The 26,769-nt window shown below is 46.3% G+C and overlaps 1 protein-coding gene across 8 annotated transcripts in view; it reads left to right on the forward strand.

Annotated features, from left to right (window-relative positions):
* The window catches only part of PPP2R5C (protein phosphatase 2 regulatory subunit B'gamma), a 167,278-nt gene extending 141,047 nt beyond the window's left edge, over nt 1-26,231 (forward strand). For 4 of the 8 annotated variants that reach the window (XM_007987870.3, XM_007987876.2, XM_007987873.3 and 1 more), the window contains 6 exons: nt 895-1,065; nt 5,605-5,732; nt 8,756-8,857; nt 10,821-10,893; nt 16,111-16,227; nt 23,397-26,231. In XM_007987870.3, the coding sequence (XP_007986061.1) occupies nt 895-1,065; nt 5,605-5,732; nt 8,756-8,857; nt 10,821-10,893; nt 16,111-16,227; nt 23,397-23,528 (723 nt within the window). In that variant the 3' untranslated portion in view covers nt 23,529-26,231. Of the gene's footprint in view, nt 1-894; nt 1,066-5,604; nt 5,733-8,755; nt 8,858-10,820; nt 10,894-16,110; nt 16,228-20,225; nt 21,644-23,396 lie in introns of those variants that run through there. The other 4 variants (XM_007987872.3, XM_007987875.3, XM_073011328.1 and 1 more) reach the window with 2 other exon arrangements.
* The last annotated feature ends 538 nt before the right edge of the window (nt 26,232-26,769 follow it).

Below are 26,769 nucleotides of genomic sequence, written 5' to 3' on the forward strand. Positions count from 1 at the left end.
CTGGCAGAGAGCTGGTGGCACAGACCCTCTGGGTGGTGACAGTCCTAGCTACAGCTGCCACTGCAGCCTGCTCACTGCAGGCCCAGCACTGCTCAAGCTGTTGCATCTGATGCCCACAGGTGTGAGCACAGAGAGCACAGTGCACCCTGCCCGGGGTCCCATCACAGCACCTGCAGATGCAAGTTAAAAAGGTCAACTTAGTTCACATCACTATTTTTGACATATTTTAACACAGTTGAAAACACTGTCTATGCATACAAAAGTATGTGTGTTTGTATATAAATACATATGGATGGTTGATAAATTTGAGAAAGAAATGGGTTGTGTCCACGTGGCCAGCAGTTTCAGTACCGGCTGCTTCCACACTAAAATGCACATATGAATTGATAATGCTCTGTGTTTTCTCCATTGATCTTATTCTTTCTAAATTGCCCCAACTGCTATTTTTTTTTCTTTTTTTAAAAGAATGGACTCTTACTGAAATGGTGTTTGATCAGAGAAAGTGGGTTATATAAATTAAAATTGTATAATTTCTGAAGTATATAAAATTAAGCCAGGCAGGTGGTACGTGCCTGTGGTCCCAGCTGCTCAGAGGCTGAAGCAGGAGGATCACTGGAGCCCAGGAGTTCGAATCCAGCCTGGACAACGTGGTGTGACCCGTCTCTGAATAAACTGATTGATCAGATAGTTAGATAACCAGACAGACAGACTGATTTCTCAAATACAGAAGATCACGTACAGTGACTGAGTCACTGTTCCCTCCGTAAGGAAGACAGCAGCATCTTCCTGTGTTGCCTTGCAGTGGAGCCACCTCAGTGAAAAGACAGACTTCTTCCCCTGCAGGTGTTGGGGCCTCATGGGCATCAGTCACTCCATGTGTCATTTCTTTTGTAGGTGGTGATGGCACTTCTCAAATACTGGCCAAAGACTCACAGTCCAAAAGAAGTAATGTTCTTAAATGAATTAGAAGAGATTTTAGACGTCATTGAACCATCAGAATTTGTGAAGATCATGGAGCCCCTCTTCCGGCAGTTGGCCAAATGTGTCTCCAGCCCACACTTCCAGGTATGTGGGGCTTGGGGAGACCTGATTAAATTGTTCCCGTGTTCATTTGGGAAAGGAAAAGTTCCATGTGTAGCTGGCCATGGTTTGCCTCTCATGCAATTTAAAGGTAAAATCCAAGTTTTTACTTGAATTATACTTCAAATACGATGCTGCAACTATGAATTGTATAGAATACCCTTGAACGTCTTGTCCCCTCTGCTGCAATACTTTTTCTCAATAAGAGCAGTCATCTGGCTTCTCTAAAGCTGTCTTTGTCTTCATGTTCAGTGTGCTTCCAAGTTCATAAAACCTTCCTTTCCACACCTGAGCATCAACGTTGATAGACAACAGGTGGTCAGAGCCTCGGCTCTGAGATGCCCTTGCTGCTGAGGCACTTCATTCCTGACATTGTGTAAATGCGTCTCCCTTTACCTTTCAAAACGGCTGACAGCTCTGACTTTTGTCACTGCCAGATTCCTGTGCGAGAGGACGACCTTGGTCAGAGCTACTTTCTACTTTCTTTTCCCCGTTTCCTTAACCCTTCAAGCCAGCCTCAGCTCATCACCTCTTTGGAAGGCCACCCCCACCCACCTTCCCGGCCTGCCTGCCTCTGTTGGACGTGCTAGCCACCTGTGCTTTTGCATCATTGAGCGGATATTTATTGTGCACTCATCATGAATGAGGTGAAAATAGGCACAAAATGAGCACGACCTCCTGGTGCCCAGGGAGCAGGCCACGCAGTGGAAGATGGTGACCGTGTCACACCACCACCTTACAGCCAAACGTGAAAGGCCAGGTGGCGTGTGCAGCAGGCTCTCGGAAGCACATGAGCAGTTACCTTAGCACAGGTCTAAGTGGTTAGAAAAAGTCCACAAGAGTGAGGGGTCCTCCGAACTGAGCCTTTCAAGATGGTTTTGAAAAGAGGTCATTGAAACCAACAAAACTAAGACAAGAAGGCAAGTGACAGAGGAGTAAGAAGCTCTGGAGCGTGGGCAGCCGTAGTAAAGTGAGGCCAGGCTGAGTCGGGTTAAAGGAGGGAACTGCTGTGGTCTCTTCCATTACAAATATTCAGATTATTTTCATTTTATAAATTTCAGTGAGTTTTCACATAGGAACTAAGAAAGGAAAATGATGTTTTGGGTTTTTTGTTTGTTTGTTTTCCGTCAATCCTGGCCTACAGAGAAAATAATGTTTTTCAAGACTTGTGTGAGCACTTTGTACAAAGGAGCATGGTTTCCTAGAAACGGTAGAGAGCAGTGACACAGAGCCCTGGTCGAAGTACAGGAGAGACTGCCAGTTGTGGGAAGTGTCCTGAAAACTTGAACTCCTTCCCTAGATGCAAAATTAGCTACCGACATAGGTAACATCAGAATTCCGAGAGAAGACACGGACGAGCGAACTCACAATGTGCTGTTTTGCATAAAAGCATGTGACAGGGCAAGAAGGAAGGGAAGTCCAGGTGGGGAAAGCAGAGCCAAGGTGGCCATGCAGCTGCCAGGGGCTTGGGTGCCACTCCATATGTCACAGAAGCCTTCACATCCCTGCCAAGAACAGAGCATAAAGGCTGCCAGGGTGGCCTGCCATGCCTCTGATGAGGGAGTTGAGCGCCAGGACCCCCTCGGACCTTCAGCTGCAGGCCCAGCACCCCCACTCGCCCTCATCTGTGTCCCCCATGCACGCTTGCACCCATCTTGGCTTCTGCTTCTTAGAGGACCTGATCAGCACAGAGTACATTCCAGAATCTTTTCCAGACACATATACATAAGGCCAACTCATTCTTAATTTTTTTTTTTTTTTTTTTAGATGGAGTCTCACTCTGTTGCCCAGGCTGGAGTGCAGTGGCACCATCTCGGCTCACTGCAAGCTCCGCCTCCCAGGTTCAAGTGATTCTCCACCTCCCAAGTAGCTGGGATTGCAGGTGCCCGCCACCACACCCAGCTAATTTTTGTATTTTTAGTAGAGACGGGATTTCACAATATTGGCCAGGCCGATCTTGAACTCCCAACCTCGTGATCCACCCACCTTGGCCTCCCAAAGTGCTGAGATTACAGGCGTGAGCTACGGCACCGGCTCATTCTTAACTTTTAGATGTTTTTTTCCCACCCAAAAAAAGTACTGGTCTTAAAAACTAGAAAAAGTTAAAGTTTAAACCATCAAGCATCTTAAGCTTCTATTTTCTAAATCAGGCTTAAAATATTACCCCCACATATATTGGTGGGTGGTGGGTGGGTGGGTGGATGAATGGATGGATGGATGGTTTTATTTTTTGTTTGTTTGTTTTCTTTTGAGACAAAGTTTTGCTCTTGTTGCCCAAGCTAGAGTGCAATGGCATTATCTCAGCTCACTGCAACCTCCGCCTCCCAGGTTGAAGTGATTCTTTTGTCTCAGCCTCCCGAGTAACTGGGACTACAGGTGCCTGCCACCACACCTGGCTGATTTTTGTATTTTTAGTGGAGACGGGGTTTCACCATGTTGGCCAGGCTGGCCTTGAACTCCTGACCTCTAGTGATCCACCTGCCTCGGCCTCCCAAAGTGCTGGGATTACAGGCATGAGCCACCGCACCTGGCCTAGATGGATGCTTTTTAAAGTACAAGGTATTGAACTCTTGAGTAACAACTAGCCCAGGAGCTGTGCTACGATTGTGCCTTGTTTTGAATCCACACCTCACTCTCATGCGTGCCCTCCCCTTCCCCATTACCTGCCTCCCTGCTGTTCTGCAAAGTTCATCCCAGCTCACTGCCTCTGAGGAATCAGCCCTGATTCCTGAGCCTGGCACAGGCTCACCCGCCATTCTCTCAGCATCCCACCCGTACACACTGCACCGCAACCTCAGGATCTCTAAGCCGGAGGCTTCTGGCCGGAGAAACGTCAGCCCCACGCTGCTCAGAGGCTGCAAGTGCTGCTGTGAGTTGTGTGCAGATGGAGGTGGTGATAGTAGTAAGACAGGAGAAGCTCCTCTTCCCAGAGGCACGCATGCTGTGGTGGGGACAGGCCAAGTGTCCTGGTGGCTGCCTCGAACTCCCAGATAGTTCTGTGGAACGTGCACATGCATTCTGGTTGACTATGGAGAGAAAACGCAAATAGGGCAGGGTATGAACAGTTGTTGAATCTGGGTGGAGGGAGGTGGGGGGCACTCATTATATTAGTCTTGCAGCTTTGTCTGTTTTTGAAAGTTTTAGTAATAAAAATGGGGGGCCGAGTGCAGTGGCTCATGCTTGTAGTCCCAGCACTTTGGGAGGCTAAGGCAGGCAGATCGCCTGACGTCAGAAGTTCGAGACCAGCCTGGCCAATATGGTGAAACTATGTCTCTACTAAAAATACAAAAATTAGCCAGGCGTGATGGCACGTGCCTGTAGTCCCAGCCACTTAGGAGGCTGAGGTAGGAGAATCGCTTGAACCCAGGAGGCAGAGGTTGCAGTGAGTCGAGATGGCCCCACTGCACTCCAGCCTGGGCGACAGAATGAAACTCCATCTCAAAAAAAAAAAAAAAAATTAAAAAACAGAAATGGATGGGCCAGGTGTGGTAGCTCGTGCCTGTAATCCCAGCACTTTGGAAGGCCGAGGCAGGTGGATCACCTGAGCTCAGGAGTTCGAGACCAACCTGACCAACATGGCAAAACCCCGTCTCCACTAAAAATACAAAAAAATTAGCCAGGCATGGTGGTGAGCACCTGTAATCCTAGCCACTCGGGAGACTGAGGCAGGAGAATTGCTTGAACCTGGGAGGCAGAGGTTGCGGTGAACCGAGATCATGCCATTGCACTCCAGCCTGGGTGACAAGAGCAAAAATCTGTCTCAAAAAAAAAAGAAAAATGGGGGAGCCACCCTCCAGTGGCTTCCCATGAGTAAAGGCCAGTGCACTCAGGCCCTGTTCCCCTGCCCTCCTCTCGTTCATGCCCCCAGTGCCCTCCTCTTGTTCGTGCCCCCACTGCCCTCTGCAGTGGTCCTCAGCCAGCCCCGTGCTGACAACTCAGGACCTCTCCTCCCTCTGGTCCTTGCTCAGATGTCCCCTCCTCCCCATTGAAGCCACCCCACCCCACACACACCGCCGCTGTCTGTCCCCCTGCCCTGCTGCCCTTTGTGTGTGACTTTTCGTTTCTAGTAAATTAATAATCATCCATCACCTGTCTCCTCCCCTCTAGAATGTAAGCTCCGTGGAGGCAAGGATTTCTGCCTTGCTTTGTTCAGTGCTGACCGCTCAGCAGAACACAGCGCACCCCCTTGACCTGACAGATGGGGGAGGCAGACGGATAGGTGGAGCAGCCTACTTTGAGTTGTCTCCTCAGCATCTAACCAGCGTCTAGCATACATGTTTACTGAATAAGTGAAGAAATATGTGACAATGTTCCTGATTGCTTGATGTACAGAAATTATCTGTCTCTTTGTTGAAGGCTCTTCAGGGTTACAGGTCACAGTCTAGAATATTTTGAATTTATAGAAATAATCATAATTTTCTGGTCCAAGGTAGTTCATTACCCGACTCATGGGTTTAATAGCAAGGACAGCTGCCCGATGTCTCAGGCACAACCTCCAGCAAGCCATCCACTTGTGTCTTTCAGGTGGCAGAGCGAGCTCTCTATTACTGGAATAATGAATACATCATGAGTTTAATCAGTGACAACGCAGCGAAGATTCTGCCCATCATGTTTCCTTCCTTGTACCGCAACTCAAAGACCCATTGGAACAAGTAAGAAAGAACTGGCTGCCATCTTTTTCAGTCATTTTAAAATGTGGCACATTTTACTGCTATTTCAGTTAGAATAAATATCAGAATTTTAAATATCAGTTAAGAAACAAGAATGTCAATTGCTTTGTGGACTTATAAATTAAGTAGCACTGTGGGTTGTTTCTGTGGCCTTTGATTTTACCACCTCACCTTCGTTCCTAGCCAGTATAGAGGCACATTGGTTTGCAGCCACCTCCCAGTAACAGCAGCTTCTAGACCTCTTTCTGAGCACCCTGCAGAGAAGCTGAAGGTCTCCACCGGGCTTATGGAGCTCAGCCCCCGCAGGGGCACAGTGGCCGCCGAATTCTCGGGTGTCTCTTGAGCTCTGCGGACATGCACCCTGGAGGAGCCCCTGTGTGAGGCCCAGGAACCACCCCACAGTGGCCACTCCCTGGAGAAGAGGAGGAAGCCAGGTGATCTGAACACAGCCGCATTGCCCCAGGAGCAAAAAGCATCTCCTCCTCCTCCGCTCCTTCATCTTTTGACTTAAAGAGGATGAATAAATGTGTTTACTGAGCAATAGTCTTCTGAGACTTTAAAAGGAAACTGTTGATATGGGGCCACGTTATTTATTTATTTTTCTTTTTTAAAGTTTGTATTTTATTTCTTTTTAGACAGGGTCTTGCTCTGTCCCCCCAGCTGGAGTGTAGTGTCACAATCATGGCTCACTTCAGCCTGGACCTCCTGGGCTCAAGCAAACCTCCTGCCTCAGGGTCCCGAGTAGCTGGGACTACAGGCACCCACCGCCACCCCTGGCTAATTTTTGTATTTTTTGTAGAGATGGGGTTTTGCCATGTTACCCAGGCTGGTCTCGAACTCCTGAGCTCAAGTGATCCACCCACCTCAGCTTCCCAAAGTGCTGGGACGACATGAGCCACTGCAGCCAGGCCATATTATTTATTAATATGGTATCATCTAATACTCCTGTTACTTAAAGAAATATGAGTATCTGAGTTTTTCTTTCCCTACCTTCTTTCATCTCTTTCCATTGTACATTGTAATTATAACTCAGAACTTAAAGAAGAGCAGCCCTCCTCCCTTAGTTTACGGGTGAGGAAAGTGAGACTTGGAGGGCATTCGCAGCCCAGTCCGCGGCACAAAGATGGTGAGCGGCACTCTGGCCCAGTGCGATCTCCTAACTCCCAGTGTCTGTTGGGGCACCCCTCCTGCTGTGCTGCACAGTCACCCTACTGCCGGCAGACTAGTCCTCTCCCATGCACCCTCTCTCCTTGTCCGCTCGAGGCTGCCGGTGGCACTGCCTCCTTCCCAGAATTCTGCAGAGCAGCAGCCAGACAGGTGTTAGCCCTGGAGCTCTGAGCCAGACCCCCAAGCAAGGGTCCAGCCAGTCCACTTGCATCAAGTCCTCTGAGGGTCGCCGCCCAGGAATTGAACAAAGAAGGGCAGGCAGATCAGAGTGAGGATGACTTTGGTTCACATTCCTGCCTTCCTCCTGACCAGCTACCCAGGGAAGTTAGCTCTCACCAGATCTTTCTCAGCCGGAAGAACTGAGAAAGTAAAGTGTTTTGCCTTGCAACGATCTTCACTGGGTTGGAGGACTACGATACAGTTAATATGCATAAAGTACCTGGCTTATGATAGGCACCGAGGAAGCATTTGCTGCCGCTTAGTGGCTGTAGGGCCAGCAGCCGTGCTGACAGCAGTGGAAGCAGCAGCCAAGACCCTCGTGGCCATAGCGTGGTGGCTGTAGTTTTTAGTACAGCACATCCACCCTCAACAGCCTGTTCTTTGTAGCATTAATTTGTTTATTTATTTATTTTTGAGATGGAGTCTTGCTCCGTCGCTGCCCAGGCTGGAGTGCAATGGCACTATCTCAGCTCACTGTAGCCTTTGCCTCCCAGGTTCAAGTGATTCTCCTGCCTCAGCCTCCCAGGTAGCTGGGACTACAGACACGAGCCACCACTCCTGGCTAATTTTTGCATTTGTAATAGAGACGAGGTTTCGCCATGTTGGCCAGGCTGGTCTTGAGCTCCTGACCTCAAGTGATCCACCAGCCTCAGCCTCCCACAGTGCTGGGATTACAGGTGTGAGCCACCACGCCTGGCTTGCATTGATTTTTTTTTTTTTAATTGAGCGCAACAATGACAATAGAAGCCCCTGGAGCGTCGCCGTGTTTCTTGTGTGTGGTTTAGTGTGGTATGAAAGTCAGCACAATTCATAACTAACTCAATCCCTGCCCATTGCAAAGAAAAACATGTTCTTTTAAGTGTTTTCTAAGTATGATTTGGGTTTTATTAAAAAGTGGATTAAGAAGTAATTATGATTTGAGGGTTAGGTTTTTTGGTATTTGTTTTTTAGCTACTGGCAATTGTGGCTCACAATCCTACGGGCCGAGCAGGCTCTGCTGTGCAGGCTTTCGCTGGTGTCTGCTGGGGGATCGGGGCTCTTATGTGGCTGCAGTCTGATGGCAGCTAGGACTAGAGTCACCGAGAGGCTCAGCTGGGACAGTTTGGCCTCTTTCCCTCTCCATGTGTGTCAGAGCCTGAGAACTAAGCATTGATTAAGCTGTTTTATGCTAATTTTATTTTCTCTTTAAAAAGCTCTGTGTTGGCATTATTAAAATTAATTTTTCTGTCCTCAGAGAATAAGCTGAAAAGAAACTGACATTTATAGGAAATAAAGTATTGCCATTATTGTCCTCTTTATAATTTTGTCTTAATCATGTTTGTTCAGATTTTAATGTTTTTAATTCAGTTTCTGAGCAAGGTGGGTTTTGGCCACTGTCAGCCGGAGACAGTAAGTGGAGTGGCCTCCGTGGCTGTGTGAGAGCCACGCTGAAGAAAGTCTCCGGATGCGTGGCTGACTGTCAGAAAATGAATAACTGGGAATGAGCAGGCCTTGCATTTTAGAGCTTGGGAAACCTGTGCAGTGTGGGACTGTTGGAATATGGAGCAGCCTGAGTGTGGAGAGGCGAGGGCTCAGCAGGAACACGTGCTCCCAGGCTCACCGTGCGGTTTCCTTTACAGGACAATACATGGCTTGATATACAACGCCCTGAAGCTCTTCATGGAGATGAACCAAAAGCTATTTGATGACTGTACACAACAGTTCAAAGCAGAGAAACTAAAGTGAGTTGTTCCTTTCACAAATTACTGTTTCCAGGGTTTTTTTCTTAATCCTAAGTAAACCTCTTCCACTGTTTTGTCCTAAAACGTTACTCTTCACTCGAAAGCAAAACCAGGCCTCTCATACTTGGAGAGCAAATTAAAACTGTGTTATGATAACGTATTTTGAAAGAACAGGTGTCTAAAGTTAGCAGTTCTCCCCCCTTGTATTGCCAGATTAATCCTCTTTGCAGTAAGTGCTTACGTACGCAAGAATTTAACATTGAGAATTTTTTCTTTTCTTGGCTATATTGGGCTTAAAGGCTATAATGTGTAGTCCATTTTCATGTTTATAAGGCAGGGATTTGAATTATATCTTGTGAGGTTTATACAAGAGAGCAGGAATCTTCGTTTCAGTGTAGCTTTATTCTGATTTAATTAACTCAGTAATGTGGGTGTTCTCTGGAATCTAGTCTGTCCTTTGCAAAATCAGGGTCCTGCCCTCATGTCTTTGAGCCCACATGTGTCCAGGGATGATATAAGTGGCAAAGTACTTTATCCGTAGGCTGTGCAAGTCATAATGTGATTAAATAGTTGTTGGAGGTCTTCTTCCAAGTTGAGTATGGACTATTGGCAGATTTTATTTTTTGCTTGTCACTTAAAACTGGCTAAGGTAGATAAGCTTTGCACGAATGTAATTCAAAATACGCTGTGTATATATGTGCGTATGTATATGTGTATATATATATGAAACAACTGCCATTTAGTCATTCCTTAGACAAATACGTGAATATTTACCTGTACACCAGGCCCTGTTTTAGATTCTGGCAATATAGCAATGAATAAAACCCACAAAAATCCTTGCCCTTTTGGGGTTTATATTCTGGGTAGTGTGGGGGGAAAAATGCAGAATACACCTAAGTGAACCATAGAGCATGAGAGACGACGGATCCGTCAGGAAAGAGCCGGGGAGACAGGCCAGCCACTCCTCTAGGGCTGCCCGCTGCGTGGTCCGTTCTCATCTCAGCGCTCAGTGCGGCGTGCAGGTGGGAAGCACACAAGCAGCAGGGCCTTCTGACGGCAGATCCTCCTCTCATGGAATCCCACAGCTTTCCCAACAGGACCTTAAAGGTTGTGTAGTACATTTTCTGGGTTAAAAAGCTTGGATCCTGGCCGGGCGCAGTGGCTCATGCCTGTAATCCCAGCACTTTGGGAGGTCATGGCAGGTGGATCATTTGAGGTCAGGAGTTCGAGACCAGCCTGGCCAACATGGTGAAACCCCGTCTCTACTAAAACTACAAAAAATAGCCGGGCGGTCGTGGCATGCGCCTGTAATCCCAGCTACTCAGGAGGCTGAGGCAGAAGACTCGCTTGAGCCTGGGAGGTGGAGGTTGTAGTGAGCCGAGATCGCGCTACTGCACTCCAGTCTGGGCGACAGAGTGAGGCCCTGTCGCAAAAAAAAAAAAAAAAGAAAGAAAAAACTTGGATCTGAGTTAAGTGATTGACTGAAAGTCACGGGCCTCCCGCAGTGGAGTCAGTCAACAACCCAGGTCTCCTGGCTCTTAAGACGTTTCCTTTTTAATATTGTAGGAATAGGAACACTGGCTCCTTTGACACTGGTCGCTTTACACTGTCCTGTAGTCTCATTTCTTCAGTGGATATATGAGCTTCTCATCAAATTATATAGGTCCCATGAAGAAACAACCGACCAGGGGAAGGGCAAGGATGGAGACATAAGACTTACTTAGATTAGATTTCTTTTAAGAATTCCAATTCTTGATCATGTTAAATGTTCTGATATTTTCTCATGTTTGAATCTCGGTTCATTCTTCATGCTGTGCTGGGCACTGTGCAGTGTGGGGAAATGGAGTGGAGGGGCTGCGGGAGGAGCCGCTGGCTGTGCCCAACTTGCCTGTGCCTTCGCCCCTTCAGCTTGTTCTTGTGTCTGATTCATCTCTAACACAGATGACATTTTACTGTTTTTCAGAGAGAAGCTAAAAATGAAAGAACGGGAAGAAGCATGGGTTAAAATAGAAAATCTAGCCAAAGCCAATCCCCAGGTACTAAAAAAGAGTAACATGAAAACGCCCAGGGTTACTTGAATGTTTTTATAAGATAGGAATATATGTCTTCACCATGGCGGGGGGACGTGATTTCACTAACGTTGTATATGAAAATGTCTGCAATAAAAAGTACTTTTAAACTTTGTAACCCTCCTCTTGTACAAGTACTTATTTTGCCCCATATCGTTTTTACCACAGATTTGACTTTTTTTCTCTGCTTTTTAAATAAGATCTGAATCTGATGAATATACTGTGGTAAAAAGAAAACTTGAATTCCAGTCCAAGACTATGTTTCCTCTCTCAAATGTCATAGATGCTGTCGCTCAAACAGCATTTCCCTTTCTTTTTCATATGAAATTAGTTCTAAAGGAAAGGAAATTAGATTGGAAATAGAGTATGACGTTTTGATGTCTTCTTCTTTGTATGAGGTTCCTGTAAGCCCAGCCTTTTATCATTAAAAATTAGCTGTATTCTGCCACGTTAGCAGCTAACCCTCCTTCCCTCCCCAGCAGCGGGTGCCAGTGTGCTCTGGTGAGTCCGCGCCGACGGCCGGGGTCCGGGAGGGCTTCCTGGTGTCATGGTCTTGGGTTTGATGTACACTGGTCTAAATGCTTAGAGCATTATGACAGTTCTTTCTTCATGTTCTGTGTGCCCAATTATAACAGTGCCTCTTAAAAAGAAAATCTTTTTCACAAAATCTTTTGTCTGAATCTTTGCCACTCTAAGAATTCTCAAGCTTTCCTTCAACTCTCCAGAAAAGATGTAACCCAACAACGTGTTTCTTTTAGCGAGGGATGTGCGTAGTTATCTAAGTTGGTTTTTATATTTCTCTGACATTTAATAAAAAGTTATACATGAATATAAAGTTAAAAGTATATATTTACCTATACAACAACATATTGGTTTGTACACTCTGATAAAACTACAATCAAGAAACTCAGATCAGGAAAACTGAATGACATTTCTAATTGTAAGCCCTTGAGTCCACCTAAAACAGGTAGCCAACATTTTTCTAGCAGTATTTATTCATACTGACATACAAATGCTGTTTTAAGTTTACTGTCTAAAACTGTATAGTCCTTAATTGAGGTACATAGCTATAGCTATCTACTTTAATGAATTGAATTTATATTGAAAGTGTGCTTAAAATACTGATACTTGTTTGAAAACATGGTAACACTATAAACCTGGGCAAGTTTATAAGGCCCAGCCCTGCCTGACACTACGGTGCGTGTCTTGCTTTGTTCTGAAGAGCCACAGGCAACGTGGGTGCTGACAGTCCTCAGGATTGTCAAGGACCTCAGCACATACGCAGGTGAAATCAATAGCCTCAAAAACATGTGAGAAATGAATACGCACACACACACACAATCACACACACACGCAAATCAGAAGGTCTGATTTTATGTACCTAGAATATAGAAATAGCTTATTGAAAAAATTGCACAAAATCGTTACATTACAAATCAAGAGCTGGTTTGTATTGACAAACATGGCCCAGTTTCACTACTGTACGTACTGTACGTAACCAGTGTTTCTTCCGAAATACGTATTGCTCTCTTTTTTCTTTTTCTCAGCTTTTCCTGAATGTTCTCAAGTAACTTTATGTATGCTTTTTGGTTGCTCTCTTTACAAACGTCTGTGGTGATGGCAGGCATGCCGTGGTTTTGCCTAGGAGCTTTGACAAACTGTGATGCTGGGAGCTTAGCCCTGCCTTGTCCTCATCTCTGTGTTGACACCATCTGTGACACAGTCCCCATGAGTCTCATCCACATGCTCTAGTTGCATGGCACATGGTCTCCAAAACAGAAAATACTTCATGGGTCAATATCTCAGAGCTGGAAACTCTGGCCTCCTACTTGCTTCTCATTCTCAGGAGAAAACCTCTAAATTCTGATCACTGCTTCACATTATAACAGCAACAGAAAGTCACCAATTTTGTGGATAATACAGTCTGTTTATTTCTGTAGTGAAAACAGTTGGGTTTTCAAAGTTTGGTTTTCCATCTCAGATCTGCCTGTGGAGAATGGGTTTGCGGGCTTTGTTTTTAAGGTGGGTTCCCAGGGACTCCCTGTGTGTTCCCCCATGCCCCCCGTCCTTGCAGACTGAGCCTTCATCCACTCAAACGCGTGACAGCACATACCCAGCAGGCGTTGGGGACCCGGGAAGGCTGCGGTGCCCTCAAGACTGCATCTTGTTTGAGCAGTTGTGGCAGCTTTGTTGGGGTTTTTAATGTCACACATGATTTAATTTTCTAAAATCATGAAATATTGGCAGTTTCCAACATAAATGTGTTTCTCCTAATCCATCAAAAGGGGCCGTATAATATTTTACTACTCACTTACCCCAGCTTTTGTGGGAACCGTATGAAATGAAGTCAGGTACTTCTGTGAACTCAGAGTAGCTGTGGCTCAGTGTTTGCAACGACCAAAACTGCCGTGAGCGGCCTGGGGCAGGGTTGGAATGGATGCCTGCCTTTGCTTTGAGAGAGGAGCTCATGTGAGGAACGCACCTCAGTGAAGGTTTTTCTTTTGTTTTGTTTGAGACGGAGTCTTGCTCTGTCGCCCAGGCTGGAGTGCAGTGGTGTGATCTCAGCTCACCACAACCTCCGCCTCCTGGGTTCAAGCAATTCTCCTGCCTCAGCCTCCCGAGTATGCTGGGACTACAGGTGCCCGCCACCACGCCTGGCTAATTTTTGTATTTTTAGTAGAGATGGGGTTTCACTATGTTGGCCAGGCTGGTCTCGAACTCCTGACCTTGTGATCTACCCACCTCGGCCTCCCAAGGTGCTGGGATTATAGGTGTGAGCCACCACGCCCGGCCTTCAGTGGAGATTTTTATTCCTAGTCAGAACCCTCGCCTGCCGGTGCCCCCTATGTGAGGTTTATTTTGCTGTGAACATCTGATGGCATTCTCATGTGGGGACACTGTCCTTTGCCCCAAGGACAAACTCCAAGTGAACCGAACTCCAAGCAAGGGCTGTTGGTGGGTCCCGTGGAAAGCACTGCTTGTCGCCCGGAGTAGTCAGAAGCAGAAGTGCTGGTGGGAAACAGTCCCCGCAGGTCTCAGAGTCTTGTGGCCACGTAGGTTTCTGTATGTCCCCCTCGAGGACAAGGTGCTGTGTCCTGAATTGTGGTTCTAAGGACACAAAGATGAGAACAAGACATAGCCCCCAGCCTCAGGGAGCTTACAGTCCATTAGGAGAGGCAGGTGAATTCAGCTCAGATGATCAGATTGTATTAAGAAGACACCGGGGGGAGTGTGTTGGCGATGGCAGGACCGGCTTATTCATTCCCATCTCTAAGGAAAGACACACACAGTACAGGGGCCTGGCCTCTTGGTTTGACTGAGGGGGTCACCCAGTCAGCCTTGAGGGAAGGTGCCCGCGGCAGAGGTAGAGAAAAGCAGGGACATGGTGGGTGGCAAGTGTTGGCCCTGGTGGGGTATCAGTTATGGGGAGGGCTGGTGTGATGTGCTGAGAGGTGAGGGTGGAGAGGGAGCAGAATTCCCTCAAAATGTGAGCAGATATTAAAGAGCCATAAGGGCAACATGGCCCAGCCCGAGCTGCATTTTTGCAAGCTCTTCTGGGGCAGCATGGACGGAGTGCTGGGGCCATCGGGGTAGGCGACGCGTGTGGAGATCGTGGTGCTGGGCGGAGCTGTGGGAGTGAAGGCACAGGGCGCTGAGGACCTGGTCCGACTGGCATTCGAGGAAGGAACCCAGCTGAAGGTGTGCGCCCCGGCTGTTTTGGGAGGAAAGGGAAGCCAGGTGGGCCCAGAGTTGAGCAGCAGGGCCTGGGCCTGGAGGCATGGAAGCCGGGGTGAATGAGGAGGGGCAGGGGGTTGGGAAAAGGCTGAAGACGGCCCACAGAGGAAGGAGCCCAAGATGCCTGGAGGAGAGGCTGGGGTCACAGAGACCGAGAGGGTGCAGGTTCAGGGCTGAATAATGGCGTTCACGGTCTTCATTCCTCAGAGAGGTCCAGTGAGGCAAGGCTGGGAAGGGCTTAGCAGCCAGAGGGCACCCATAGGCCTCATGCCAGAGGAGGCTCCATCAGAGGTGAGGGCCAACACCGGATGGTGGCTGAGAATAGAGCTAGCTGCTCTGGGCTGGCAGGGTGTGAGGGGCAGGGGTGAAGCAGGTCAGCAGGAGGGCGCCGCTGTGGCGGGGCTGCGGCCTGAAAGAGGCCGAAGCTGTGGGACTCTCTGGGCAGAGAATGGAGGGGTGTGGATGAGAGCAGCCTGGGCAGGAACCCCTGCTCCCCTCTCCTGAGCTCAGAGGCCCTGAGCAAGCTACGCAGCCCCTCCATGTCCCAGTTCCCCCATCAGCCAGGTGAGGGTGGCAGCACACACATGACCATGCAGGACAAACAGGTGCCCCGCTCACAGCAGACACAGGTGCCGCTTCCTTCGCCTGTGCCCTCAAAGCGAGCAGACACTCGTCACAGTCATGCTGTCCCGCGCACCCTGTCTCATGGAAACTTCACAGCCACCCTCCAGGGTGACCTTACCCCTGCACTACACTCATGGAAACGGAGTCAGCCGGGCCCAGTGACTGCGGGCTGAGCCATCTGCATTTCAATCCAGAGCACAGGGAGAGTGAAGAAGTCCCAGGGCCACCCGTAGGGAATGGAGAGGGAACGTCAGGCTCACCCAGGCTGTGTTTGTTTTGGTGGAGAGCACGTCACCCAGGATGTGATGAGAGGGTTTCATAAGCAAGCCGGGAAAATGGGATAAAGGGGAGAGAGAACCATGCCAGCTGCCTTGATGAGAGGACATGATCGTGAGAGGAAAGGGAAGAGAATCAGGAGAATCATGAGGTTGGAGGTCGCTGGCAAAGAATGGGCGGCCAGAGGTGAGGGTTCCAGCGGTGAGACAACTCCCACCACCGAGCCCAGGGCGCCCTCGCGCTTGGCTGCTCACGTGGTCAGAACTTCGGAAGCTGTGGGGTGTGGGCCAGGGTGTGAGTCACTGTCCATCAGGTGCAGAGGGGCCAGGAGGGGACCAGCTGCTTTGCTGTCTCCACTGAGTGCTTTCTGGTTTCAGAAGTCAGCAAGGCGCGTCGTGTTGCAAGTGTAGGCGAGTCTCCCACTGAGTGGGCTTCGTGCGGGAGAGGGCCCTGGGGGGTGGCAGGGGAGATGCGTCCCTGGCCAGGATGAGAAGCTTGGAGTTCAGAGCCTGGGCACCTAACAGAGTGACTCCACACTTTGCATTGCAGTACACAGTGTATAGTCAAGCCAGCACCGTGAGCATTCCGGTTGCAATGGAGACAGATGGGCCTTTATTTGAAGATGTGCAGATGCTGAGAAAGACAGTGAAGGACGAGGCTCATCAGGTAAAAGTGCACTGAGCTCAGCTGGGCGCCCATGACAGATAATTGCTTAAGAAATGCACATACTTTTGGTAGGCGATGTGATTTGCATCAGTGCCTTCTGTTTAAGCTGAAATTAAAAATTAAATTTTGTTAGCCTTATAGAAAACATTGTATCTATAGATCTTAGTGATCAAATTACTAGAAACAGTTTTTAAGGATTAAGTATGTGCCTGAGATTTGTATCTCCATTTACTAACAGTAGTAGTAATCCCAACTCTTAACTATTCTTTAAATGTTAACTCCAGCAAAATCGAAAGCTTCACAACCATATCCACCCCTCGCCTTTTTCTTCACAGCCGTCTGGCTTCTGCTTTGACCCAGAGATGCTCCCTTTTAGCTCTTCACAGCAGGTGCTAACAACCCCTTCCCCAGGACACCTCACGCCCCTCGCCCCCCTCACCCCCCTCGCCCTCCTCATGCCCTTTGCCCCCTCCCCCCTTGCCCCCTCACCACCCTTGCCGCCTTGCCCCCTCGCCCCCCTCGTCCCCCTCACCCCCTTGCCTCCTTACCACCCTTGCCCTCCTGCCCCCTTCCCTCCCACCCCCCTCATCCCCCTCGATCCTCTCGCCCCCCTCCCCCTTGCTCCCCTTGCCCCCCTCGCCCCCTCCTGGGCACTGTCTTTCAGTGCTTATGTCACAGGCCAGCTCGGGTAACAGCCCTGCTCCAGCGGTTTTCTTTCCTTTGTTGTGGAATAAACATGTAGATCACCCCAATTCAAAGACAGCCTCCTACCACTGTTATTCCTCAACTGGGCCTGTAGACACTTAGGACAACTTACTCCGTTCCTGCTTGAGTTCAAGGAGCCTTTCAACTGCTGTGTTTCCCTGGGCATCCCTCCCTGTTTCAAACGCCTGTAAACTCAAAAAGGCGTCCCAAGTGGTCTGGAGACATTGGCCTTTCTCGCTGAGAAACTTGAACCTCTTTTTGACCAGGGAAATAATTCCTGAAGACATCCTGTTCTAAAATTCTGAGGTGAAAAGTGAAAGTAGGCACCCTGCCTGGAGTGGCCATTCTTTTATTCCTTTACTAGATTAAATAAAATATATTATTTAAATGAATGCCCCCCATTTTTTTTTTACATTTTGAATGTGACTGCCAGAAGATTGGGAATTAGCACATGGCTGGCGCCATATCCCAGTGGGGCTGCCCTGGGGAGTTGCACAGGAAGGGGCTCCTGGCACCAAGCCCCCCGGTAGCCACAGTCATCGGTCTCTTCCGCCCCTCTAATTCCTCAACTCAGGTTAAGAGCAAAATAGATGACTGAATGCTGCTTTTAGTTCATCAAAGCCTGAAAGTACTAGAAATACAGTGGAAAGGCCCACTGAACACTCCAAACCTCAGTAACTAATGTTCTATCTAATTCGGTTGGATTCCATACTTTCCTCACAGTGAATGTTCTTAGCAATGAATAGTTTTCATCACAAATACGAAAATCTGTGTATATTTCTCTCTTTGTGGGAGTGTTAATGTTCTCCCTTCTTGATATTTTTTTTAACTCAGGGATTTAAGGTCGCCTTTTTGCCATTTTGATTTTGTGGCTTCAAATCTGCTAAAGACTTGTAAGCTGATCTTGTTACTGCACACAGAAGGAAATCACAGTTAGTGTTAAGACACGAGGCTATACACAGTTAAAAAGCCAGTTCTTGGCTGGGTGTGCTGGCTCATGCCTGTAATCCCAGCACTTTGGGAGGCCGAGGCGGACGGATCACCTGTGCTCAGGAGTTCGAAACAAGCCTGGCCAACATGGTGAAACCCTGTCTCTACTAAAATATACAAAAATTAGCCAGGCATGGTGGCAGGTGCCTGTAATCCCAACTACTTGGGAGGCTGAGGCAGGAGAATCGCTTGAACCTGGGAGGTGGAGGTTGCAGTGAGCCAAGATCGCGCCATTGCACTCTAGCCTGGACAACAAAAGCGAAACTCCGTTTTAAAAAACAAAAAAAACAAAAAAACGATTCTTACACATTAAATAGCTTAGGGTTGGGGAATTTTTCTTTTTGGTGTAGCCTTTGACTTAGGTTAGAATTAAAGCTAGACAAAGAATAAACTATATCCAAAATGTAATGTACCTGAAAGGTATGTACATATTTGCAATTTAGGTCCTGCTCTGTAGTAGATCAAGAACTTGATCAAGAATGCAAACCAAAATAGCATTCTGTCCTGAGTAAAACTGCGTTTGAAAGTCAGCCCTAGTATCTGTGTGATATTCGGGGCCCCGGAACCTCCAGCTGCTTGGTCTGTCCACTGCCCTTGGAAAGGGGCACGTCCCCTCCTGGGAGGGTTGCCTTATACGGTGACAGGAAGGAACAGGTCCTGTGGCCATCCACTTGTCTAGTTCTAAATACACACACAGGCAGGACAGTTCTTGGAGAACTCCTGTAGCATGTCTGCTTCCTTGTTTTCACAATTCTTGCAATTGTGTTCTGTCACCGGGTTTCCTGTGTGACTGACATTCTTACAACAGTGATTCCCTCTCCTCATCCTTAGATCGCTATGAATTATGTTCCTGAGTCAAGACTCAGTATCATTGAGATGTCAGTTTTCCCCAAATTAACATACTCTCCATTAGAATCTCAGCAGGCTTTTTATCCTCAAGAAATTGAGAAAGCTAATTCTAAAATTCACTTGCAAATGCAAAGGATCTAGAATAGCCAAAACAACTGTGAAAAAGAATGAAGTTGGAAGACTAATAACACTATGCAATTCCAAGACCTCTTATAGTTTTTGTTTGTTTGTTTTTGGAGACAGGTTCTCACTGTGTCACCCAGGCTGGAGTGCAGTGGCACGATCACAGCGATCACAGCACACTGCAGCCTCAACCTCTTGGGCTCAAGCGATCCTCCTACCTCAGCCTCCTGAAGTGCTGAGATTACAGGTGTGAGGCCCTGTGCCTGGCCTGACTCCTCGTAGATTTCTATGGATCAGTTGAATCAGTTGAATTCAACATATCTAGATGAAGGTATTTATGGAGTGCAGTATCTAGGTATAATATTTGAAATGATAAATTCTGCTCCTTTTTTTTTGTTTTTGTTTTTTGTTTTTTGTTTTTTTGAGAGACAGGGTCTTGCTCTGACACCCAGGCTGGAATGCAGTGGCAGTCTTGGCTCACTGCAGCCTCGGCCTCCTGGATTCAAGCAATCCGCCCACCTCAGCCTCCCAAGCAGCGGTGACTACCGGCACCACCACATTCAGCTGATTTTTGTATTTTTAGCAGAGACAGAGTTTTACCACGTTGGCTAGGCTGGTCTCAAACTCCTGGTCTCAAGTGATCTGCCTGCCTCGGCCTCCCAAAGTGCTGGGATTACAGGCGTGAGCCCACCACACCCAGCCAATAAACTTTTCTTAAGTTGAAAAATGTTTGGAGTGGTTTTCCTAAAATTCTGAAAAGCACTATTGTTAAAGCAAAAAGAAGGTACCAGTTCAAGGCTGCAGTGAGCTGTGATCGCACCACTGCCCTCCAGCCTGGGTGACAGAGCCAGACTCAGACTCTCAAAGCTTTCAAAAAAAAAAAAGGCACTAGGATGCAGGAAAAATGTATGTGTACAATTTGGTGACCAAATCGACATAAGAAATTATAGCTAAAAATTAAGCTTTTTTGGTTTTGATATATAGTCATTTGAAGATATTCGATGCCCTTTTCATTTTATTTTCAGCTAACTTTATCTTTCCAAAATAATTTCACATTTCTCTGAGATGATGTGAGGGTTGGCTTGGGACGGGTGTGAGGGGTGGTTGAAGGAATAGCTGGAGAGACGGAAGCAGGCTCTGATGCTGATGGATGGACTAGGCTGGATTTTTGTGGAGAAATTCAACCATGTATTTACCTATCCTTTATTTACATTTCCTTCAAGAAACTAGTATAACCCTAGTCAGAACATTCAAAGAAAACTAGCACATATCATGTGAATGACATTTATATCACAGACATTTAAAATGTTTGCAATTCTCATTTTTAACAGTTGGTCGGGAGAAAAGCATCACCAACCATGCAAGTAAGGAAGGTGTAGAGAGACGGAAGGTGGTCAGTGCAGGTACTCATTATTGAACGCATAGAGCACATGAAAGGCCTGTTCTCCAGGAAAAGAACTGACGAGTTAACATGTACATGAAGTATTTTCCCTTTTGTCCATGTCATTCCAGCTTGTGATGGTCAAAACAAAGAAAGAAATTTGGCGACTGGGAGGCCGAGCACAATGGCACACGCCTGTAATCCCAGCACTTTGGGAGGCCAAGGTGGGCGGATCACCTGAGGTCAGGAGTTCGAGACCAGCCTGACCAACATGGCGAAACCCCGCTTCTACTAAATAACAAAAAATTAACCGGACATGGTGGTGGGCGCCTGTAATCCCAGCTATTTGGGAGGCTGAGGCAGGAGAATCACTTGAACCCAGGAGGTAGAGGTTGCAGTGAGGCAAGGTTGCACCATTGCACTCCAGCCTGGGTGACAGAGCGAGACTCCGTGTCAAAAATAAAAATAAAATAATTTTAAAATAGGAATTTGGTGGCTGGGCACCATGGCTCACACCTGTAATCCCAACACTTTGGGAGGCCGAGGCAGGAGAATTGCTCGAGGCCAGGAGTTTGAGACCAGCCTGGGCAACACAGCAAGACCTCATCTCTAGGAAAAAAAAAAAAAAAAAATTAGCCAACCATGTGGTGTATGCCTGTAGTCCTAGCTACTCAGGAGACTGAAGCAGGAGGATCCCTTAAGCCTAGGAGTTTGAGGCAACAGTGAGCTGTAATCACGCCACTGCATTCCAGCCTGGGTGACAAAGACCCTGTCTCTAATTTAAAAAAAAAAAATTTTTTAAGAAATTTGGTCCCTTAAGAAATGTTGATTATTTCTATCCCAAATTAAGTAGTGAAGTTTGAATGTACACCTTTAAAGAGGAAGAAAACTTGCATAGCCATGTATGCCCAACCCCTGGTGTTCTTTCAGCACTTAGGGTTTACACTGAGCCTTCCGGGTCTGCCCGTGGGCTGCAGAAGAGAGGCCGCCTGTCACTGACTTGTGTCTCCCGCGGTCTGCTCCGCCCTTGCCAGCATGTTCACCTGCACATCCCCTCCGCCGGGCCCTTCCTCGCCCACCATCTGCATGCTGTCTTCTCCCTGCCTCCTGTCCTCATTTTTTTGCCTTGTGGATAGTAAAATTATTCTCTGCTTTGCACATCAATTCAATTGAAAATGTCTAAGCAGAAAGGCCCAGATATGTCCACCGGTTTTCTGTCCTTTCAGAAGCTCTGGGGTCATGTGTGTGTTCTCAGTTTGCATTCACTGGTTCCAGCTCCAAGCTTTTTACTGTTGCCTTTTTCTAGGAAAATGTTTCTTCTCGTTGGAGTGCCTATTGCAGCTATAATTACATATTTTAAGTATATAAAAATCTTGGTTTTGTTTTGCTTCACTTTGTTTTAGAGATCAACATAGAACGGGCCATAAAATTCAGGGTAGGATTTCACCTCTGAGTTTCTCATGGGTTGAAGGTAGACATGCTCTGCATCCTCACACATTAACACGCATTAACACGCTCTCACAAGTACCGTGATGGGTGAGGGGACCGTGACCTTCACCATCTCCAGAAGTGGAAGATTCTCCCAAAGCCCTCACGCTGGTTTCCAGGGGAAAAAAAAATCCAAAGTCCTGCCCCTACCATGAGTGAATGTGAATATTCAAATAACATTTCTAGAAATCATCCTAAAGTGATGTGACACAAAATTCTTTTTAAACCTTGACCTGATGGCTGTTTTCATCGATACATTTGCAGAGAACCCTGCTGGGAAACACTTAGCAAAAATTGGAACTTTTCATTCAGGACTTCTGCAGATCCTTGAATTTTTCATTAAAGCGAAGGAAAATGTATTTTACATCCATACCAAAATCAGACATCTGGAATCTGTGAGCCTTGTGTTCTTTTTGTTGTCAAATGATTGACTTAAATCTTGTCTGCTAGACGTACCACCAAAGTAACTTAGTCTCTCTTAATACACTGAACAAAAAGGAAGACTTAATTCTGGTTAAGAAGCTTTATCCAGAGAAGTTTCTAACTAATTGGCAGTCAGTCTTGCTGGCATATACATCATGTTTGGGTGATTTAGATGGTTTATTGTTTTGTTTCAAAATATTGGTATCAACACAGTGTCTCTACTTTTAAACTGGATTTTGTGTTTATTCGTGGAAATGGATGCTTTGATATGTAAACTCTCCAAATTAAGTTTCCCTTTTATTGCAGATACAGTTATCCAAATCCTCATGCAGACATGGGATTCACTTAATTTTTTTTTAAGTGAAACCAAAATTTCCTAGACTTTACGAAGACAATGGATTGGAGAAGAGAGTTTTTTTTTTTTTTTTCGATTTGATAGATGTTTGAAATCCAATTTAAATATGTTTTTCATTCATTTTTTTTCTTTGCCTCCAAGGAAATTTCTTTTTTTTTTTTTTTTTTTTTTTTTTGAGGTGGAGTCTCACCCTGTCACCCAGGCTGGAATGCAGTGGTGCAATCTCGGCTCACTGCAACCTCCACGTCCCGGGTTCAAGCGGTTCTCCTGCCCCAGCCTCTCAAGTAGCTGGGATAACAGGCATGCACCACCACACCCAGCTAATTTTTGTATTTTTGGTAGAGACGAGGTTTCTCTATGTTGGTCAGGCTGGTCTCGAACTCTTGACCTCGTGATCCACCCGCCTCGGCCTCCCAAAGTGCTAGGATTACAGGCGTGAGTGACCGTGCCCAGCCAGAAATTTCTACTTCTTGAAATGCTTCTGTAGGGGACATGCTGATGAAACGGCTTTAATGACATTTATGAAATAGGAGGTTACTTATGAGATTTACTAAAATGCATGAATTCTGCAAATTAGAGGTACTGAGTCCTTTGTATAAGCACTGCACATTTCAGAAGACCAAAACGCCAGTATTGAACACACAGGCCCTCACACGAGTCACGATTTTTAGTAGCAAGACATTTTTGGCGAATTTCCATGATAAGACATACGCCGTTTCCTTGTGGCCAGGGTGCCAACAGTGAGTGGGTGAGGCACACGTGCCTCGAGGTTATCCTTTGACCTCCACCTCAGAAGTAAGCTTGCTTTTCAGATAGCTTAGTGTGTAGCCAACGCCATTGCATTTCTAATTCCAGGCACAGAAAGATCCGAAGAAGGACCGTCCTCTTGCACGCCGCAAGTCCGAGCTGCCTCAGGACCCCCACACCAAGAAAGCCTTGGAAGCTCACTGCAGGGCTGATGAGCTGGCCTCCCAGGACGGCCGCTAGCCTCCGGGGTGCCGCATCGGGGCTGGGCCCGCCAGTTCTTTTCTGGATTCTGTAGAAAATATATACTTTCTGTGCCATACCAATCAGTTACACTCAAAGCTTTCTTGGACCCCGTTCTGTAGGCAATAACGTGCGTCCGCCTCAGCGCGAGATTAGGAGTTCAAACAATGGTGACTTCCCAGAGCCCGCTGGCAGAGCCACGGGTTGACGACGGTGTCCTCACAGTGTCGTCGCCACCCCAGCATAGTCCACGTCAGACTATTTCACAAAGTCAGAGCTATAGGAAAGCACCCTGCCCTTCATCTTCATGTTCTCCCAAATGCAACTTAGGATCTTTTAACATAGGTGGTTCTGTGATAACATCAATGTTTTCCAAATCAAAGGAACACTTTAAAAAGTATGACCTATTTTTTAAGACTTTACAGCCTTTGAAATGGTTTCCACGCGATTGTTACGCCAGCAGTTCTCGTTTGTTTGTTTTTCAGTCTCAGTGAAATGGCTCTTTGCTTTCGAGTTCTCACACAACGTACTGGGAAAATGACAATCCTCAACCGCTGGTATTTTCTAAGGGGTCTCTTCACTTTGATGAGTGACATGAATACCGTGTCTCCTTCTTTTGTGTGTACCTAAAGCCATATTTCCAAGTCTGTGGTACTCCAGGATTCCAGGAGTAAGCTTGTAGAAGAAATTTATTTTAAAAGAGATTGCTCTGAAATTTATCTTAAAAGAGCTTGCTCTGTCTACCTTGACAGAAATTGGAGTTTAAAAATTATGTGTTCATATTGTTATTTGCAGATTTCATTTCCATCAACTTAAACATTGTTGCCCTTCAACAAGGCTCTTGAATTCATAAAATTATAGTCTCTAAGAATTCCACATGTGATGGAAAGTTAGAGCCAAATCATTTTGAGTTAAGCCAGTTCTTAGCCCAACGCAAACTGCAGCTGTCTTTGAGCGTAAAGTAACACAACAGCGTTGCACGGGACCGCCAGTGCCGCTGCCTTCCCCGAAGGCTGCAACGCGGTTCTGAGAGCTTGGAGGAGGCACCAGCGAGGATGATGTTCAGTGGGGCTCTTTCTGTTGCAAAGAGCTCACATTATCAACACCTCGTAAGGAAAATACAGTGTCTGAGTTTCCATCGGTCTTCAAATGCTGCTATGTATTCCACAGACTTCCTTGCATGTACTGAGCTTTTTTAGATGGAATAGCACAAGGAGAAAAATCTTTAAACTTAGTGCTTTGTCTAGTCTTTATTTCTCTCAGGGTGGCCAGTATTTTGACTTATTTATCCTGCTTGAAAGCTACTTGAGATGTGTACTGCTATTCTAAACACGTGATTCTAGTTTCTTTCATCTCTGGCATAAGATTATATAACTTAATGTTAAGTGTCTTGATGCATAAAAGACAAAATCTGGCTTTTTTTTAGGATCTGGTTTTTCATCGAGGTCTCGGGTATCCTTTTAAAGATCGTGAGAAGCAGACATTGCTCCTTGTGCAGCTCTAGTGCCTGCTGCCCACTGCTGTCATTTCAAGCCACTGGCAATGCTTCTGTCCTCGTGTCTTGGAGGAAAATCACCTGGGGGGAGGGGACTTCTTGTGTTAAGAGCAAGTGCAGGTATGAAATGCGAAGACTGCCCCAGCTAAAAGTGGACAAGTCCACTTTGTGAGATGAACACTTCCTGAGAAACTTGACAAGTATCTCCCCATTTTACCATTCTGAAAACTTATCATTCAAAAAACAGTTTAGATGCCTTCTCCTTTTGAGGGAAAAAGGGTGCTTTTTATTGTATAAAGCAGCGTCTTATGTATTTTGATATACCATTGTTTGAACTTCCGTCTTTAGCTGATAGTATTCTCAAATATCCTTGATTTTGGATGTTCAGTATGTTTGCGAGAGAGGTTTCTGGGAAGACTCTCTTTTCGCCCTAGGGAAAAAGCAAAATATCAATGTTTGGTTGACTGTGTAAAGCTCAGTGTGTAAGAACATCTTTTTGTCTAGGTTTTCTTTCTGCTCTTTATTGAAGACAAACACTCACCAAAAAGAAAAATAAAAGTTTTCAGAGAAACCAATTTTCTTTGGCAAGAGTATTACTTAATATTCTGGCCTCCTAAAGGTTCCCTAGTTAGTACTTGGACTCCTGTGCTAATTGTCAGCTTACATATCATTGTATAGAGACTGTTTATTCTGTACCAAACTGATTTCAAAAGTATTACATTGAAAATAAACCGGTGACTGTTTTTCTTCATAAAGTTCTGCGTTTGGCATCTTCACTCTTTCCAGAATGTATCTGTACATCAGAAATGTCACTATTCCAAGTGTCTTTTTAGTGTGGCTTTAGTATGGCTTCCTTTTAATATTGTACATACATTGTATCTTTGTTTTATGGTAATAAGTAATAAAAATGTAGACTTCATATTTTGTACAAAATGTCCTATGTACAGAATAAAAAAATTCATAGAAACAGCAAATATAGGTAAGTGGCACAATTATTTTTCTTTAGAAAATACCTGTAACTTTATGCATTAGTGAAATGTTAAGTACCGACATATTTTTTAACATTTTGTAATTCAGAACTTTTTGTTTTGACCTTGTTTATGAAGAGAAACTTCAGACACCTGCCATTTAATATGCTCTTTTATCTAATTTTCAAAAACTAAAAACCGGTGTATCATATGGACTAAATAAAGAACATGTGAATTTTATTGCTCATCATGAAACTAAATTTAGCCACGGTGTTGGGCAAGCTGGCTCTGACGTGATCGGGTTCCCATTAGGTCAGGGCCGCCCGCACACAGGGACGCTGACTGTGGAGGGGTTGGCCATCTCCACCCAGCCCGCCCGGAGTGCTGACTGCACCAGCTGCTAGCCACAGCTGTTCAAAGCTAAGTCTATCCGCTGATGTTTTACTTAGTGGAAAAGGCAGTGTGCCTTTTTATAGACCACCTCTTGGTTTGGTTTGGGTTTTGGGGCTTTTTTGAGTAGGAAAAGGTGAGTCAATACAATTTATAGAAATGAAAGTCTTGAAAATAGGGAATTGCTGGAATTATGAATTTGGGATCCTAGTTCACCCACCTCCTCAATGGAGGGATCGTTATCCTCGCTGATGCTCTTGCGAGAAGCCCATGGAAACAGGACTAAAGTGTTACCTCCTCGTGTCGTGGTTATAACTTCACCTTTCCGTAGCTGCGTGTGGTCAGCACGCCGGCTGGCGTGGGAGGGCAAACTTTGTCCTTAGCTTCC

Source organism: Chlorocebus sabaeus, chromosome 24 (assembly GCF_047675955.1).
Source record: "Chlorocebus sabaeus isolate Y175 chromosome 24, mChlSab1.0.hap1, whole genome shotgun sequence".
Lineage (NCBI taxonomy): Eukaryota > Metazoa > Chordata > Mammalia > Primates > Cercopithecidae > Chlorocebus > Chlorocebus sabaeus.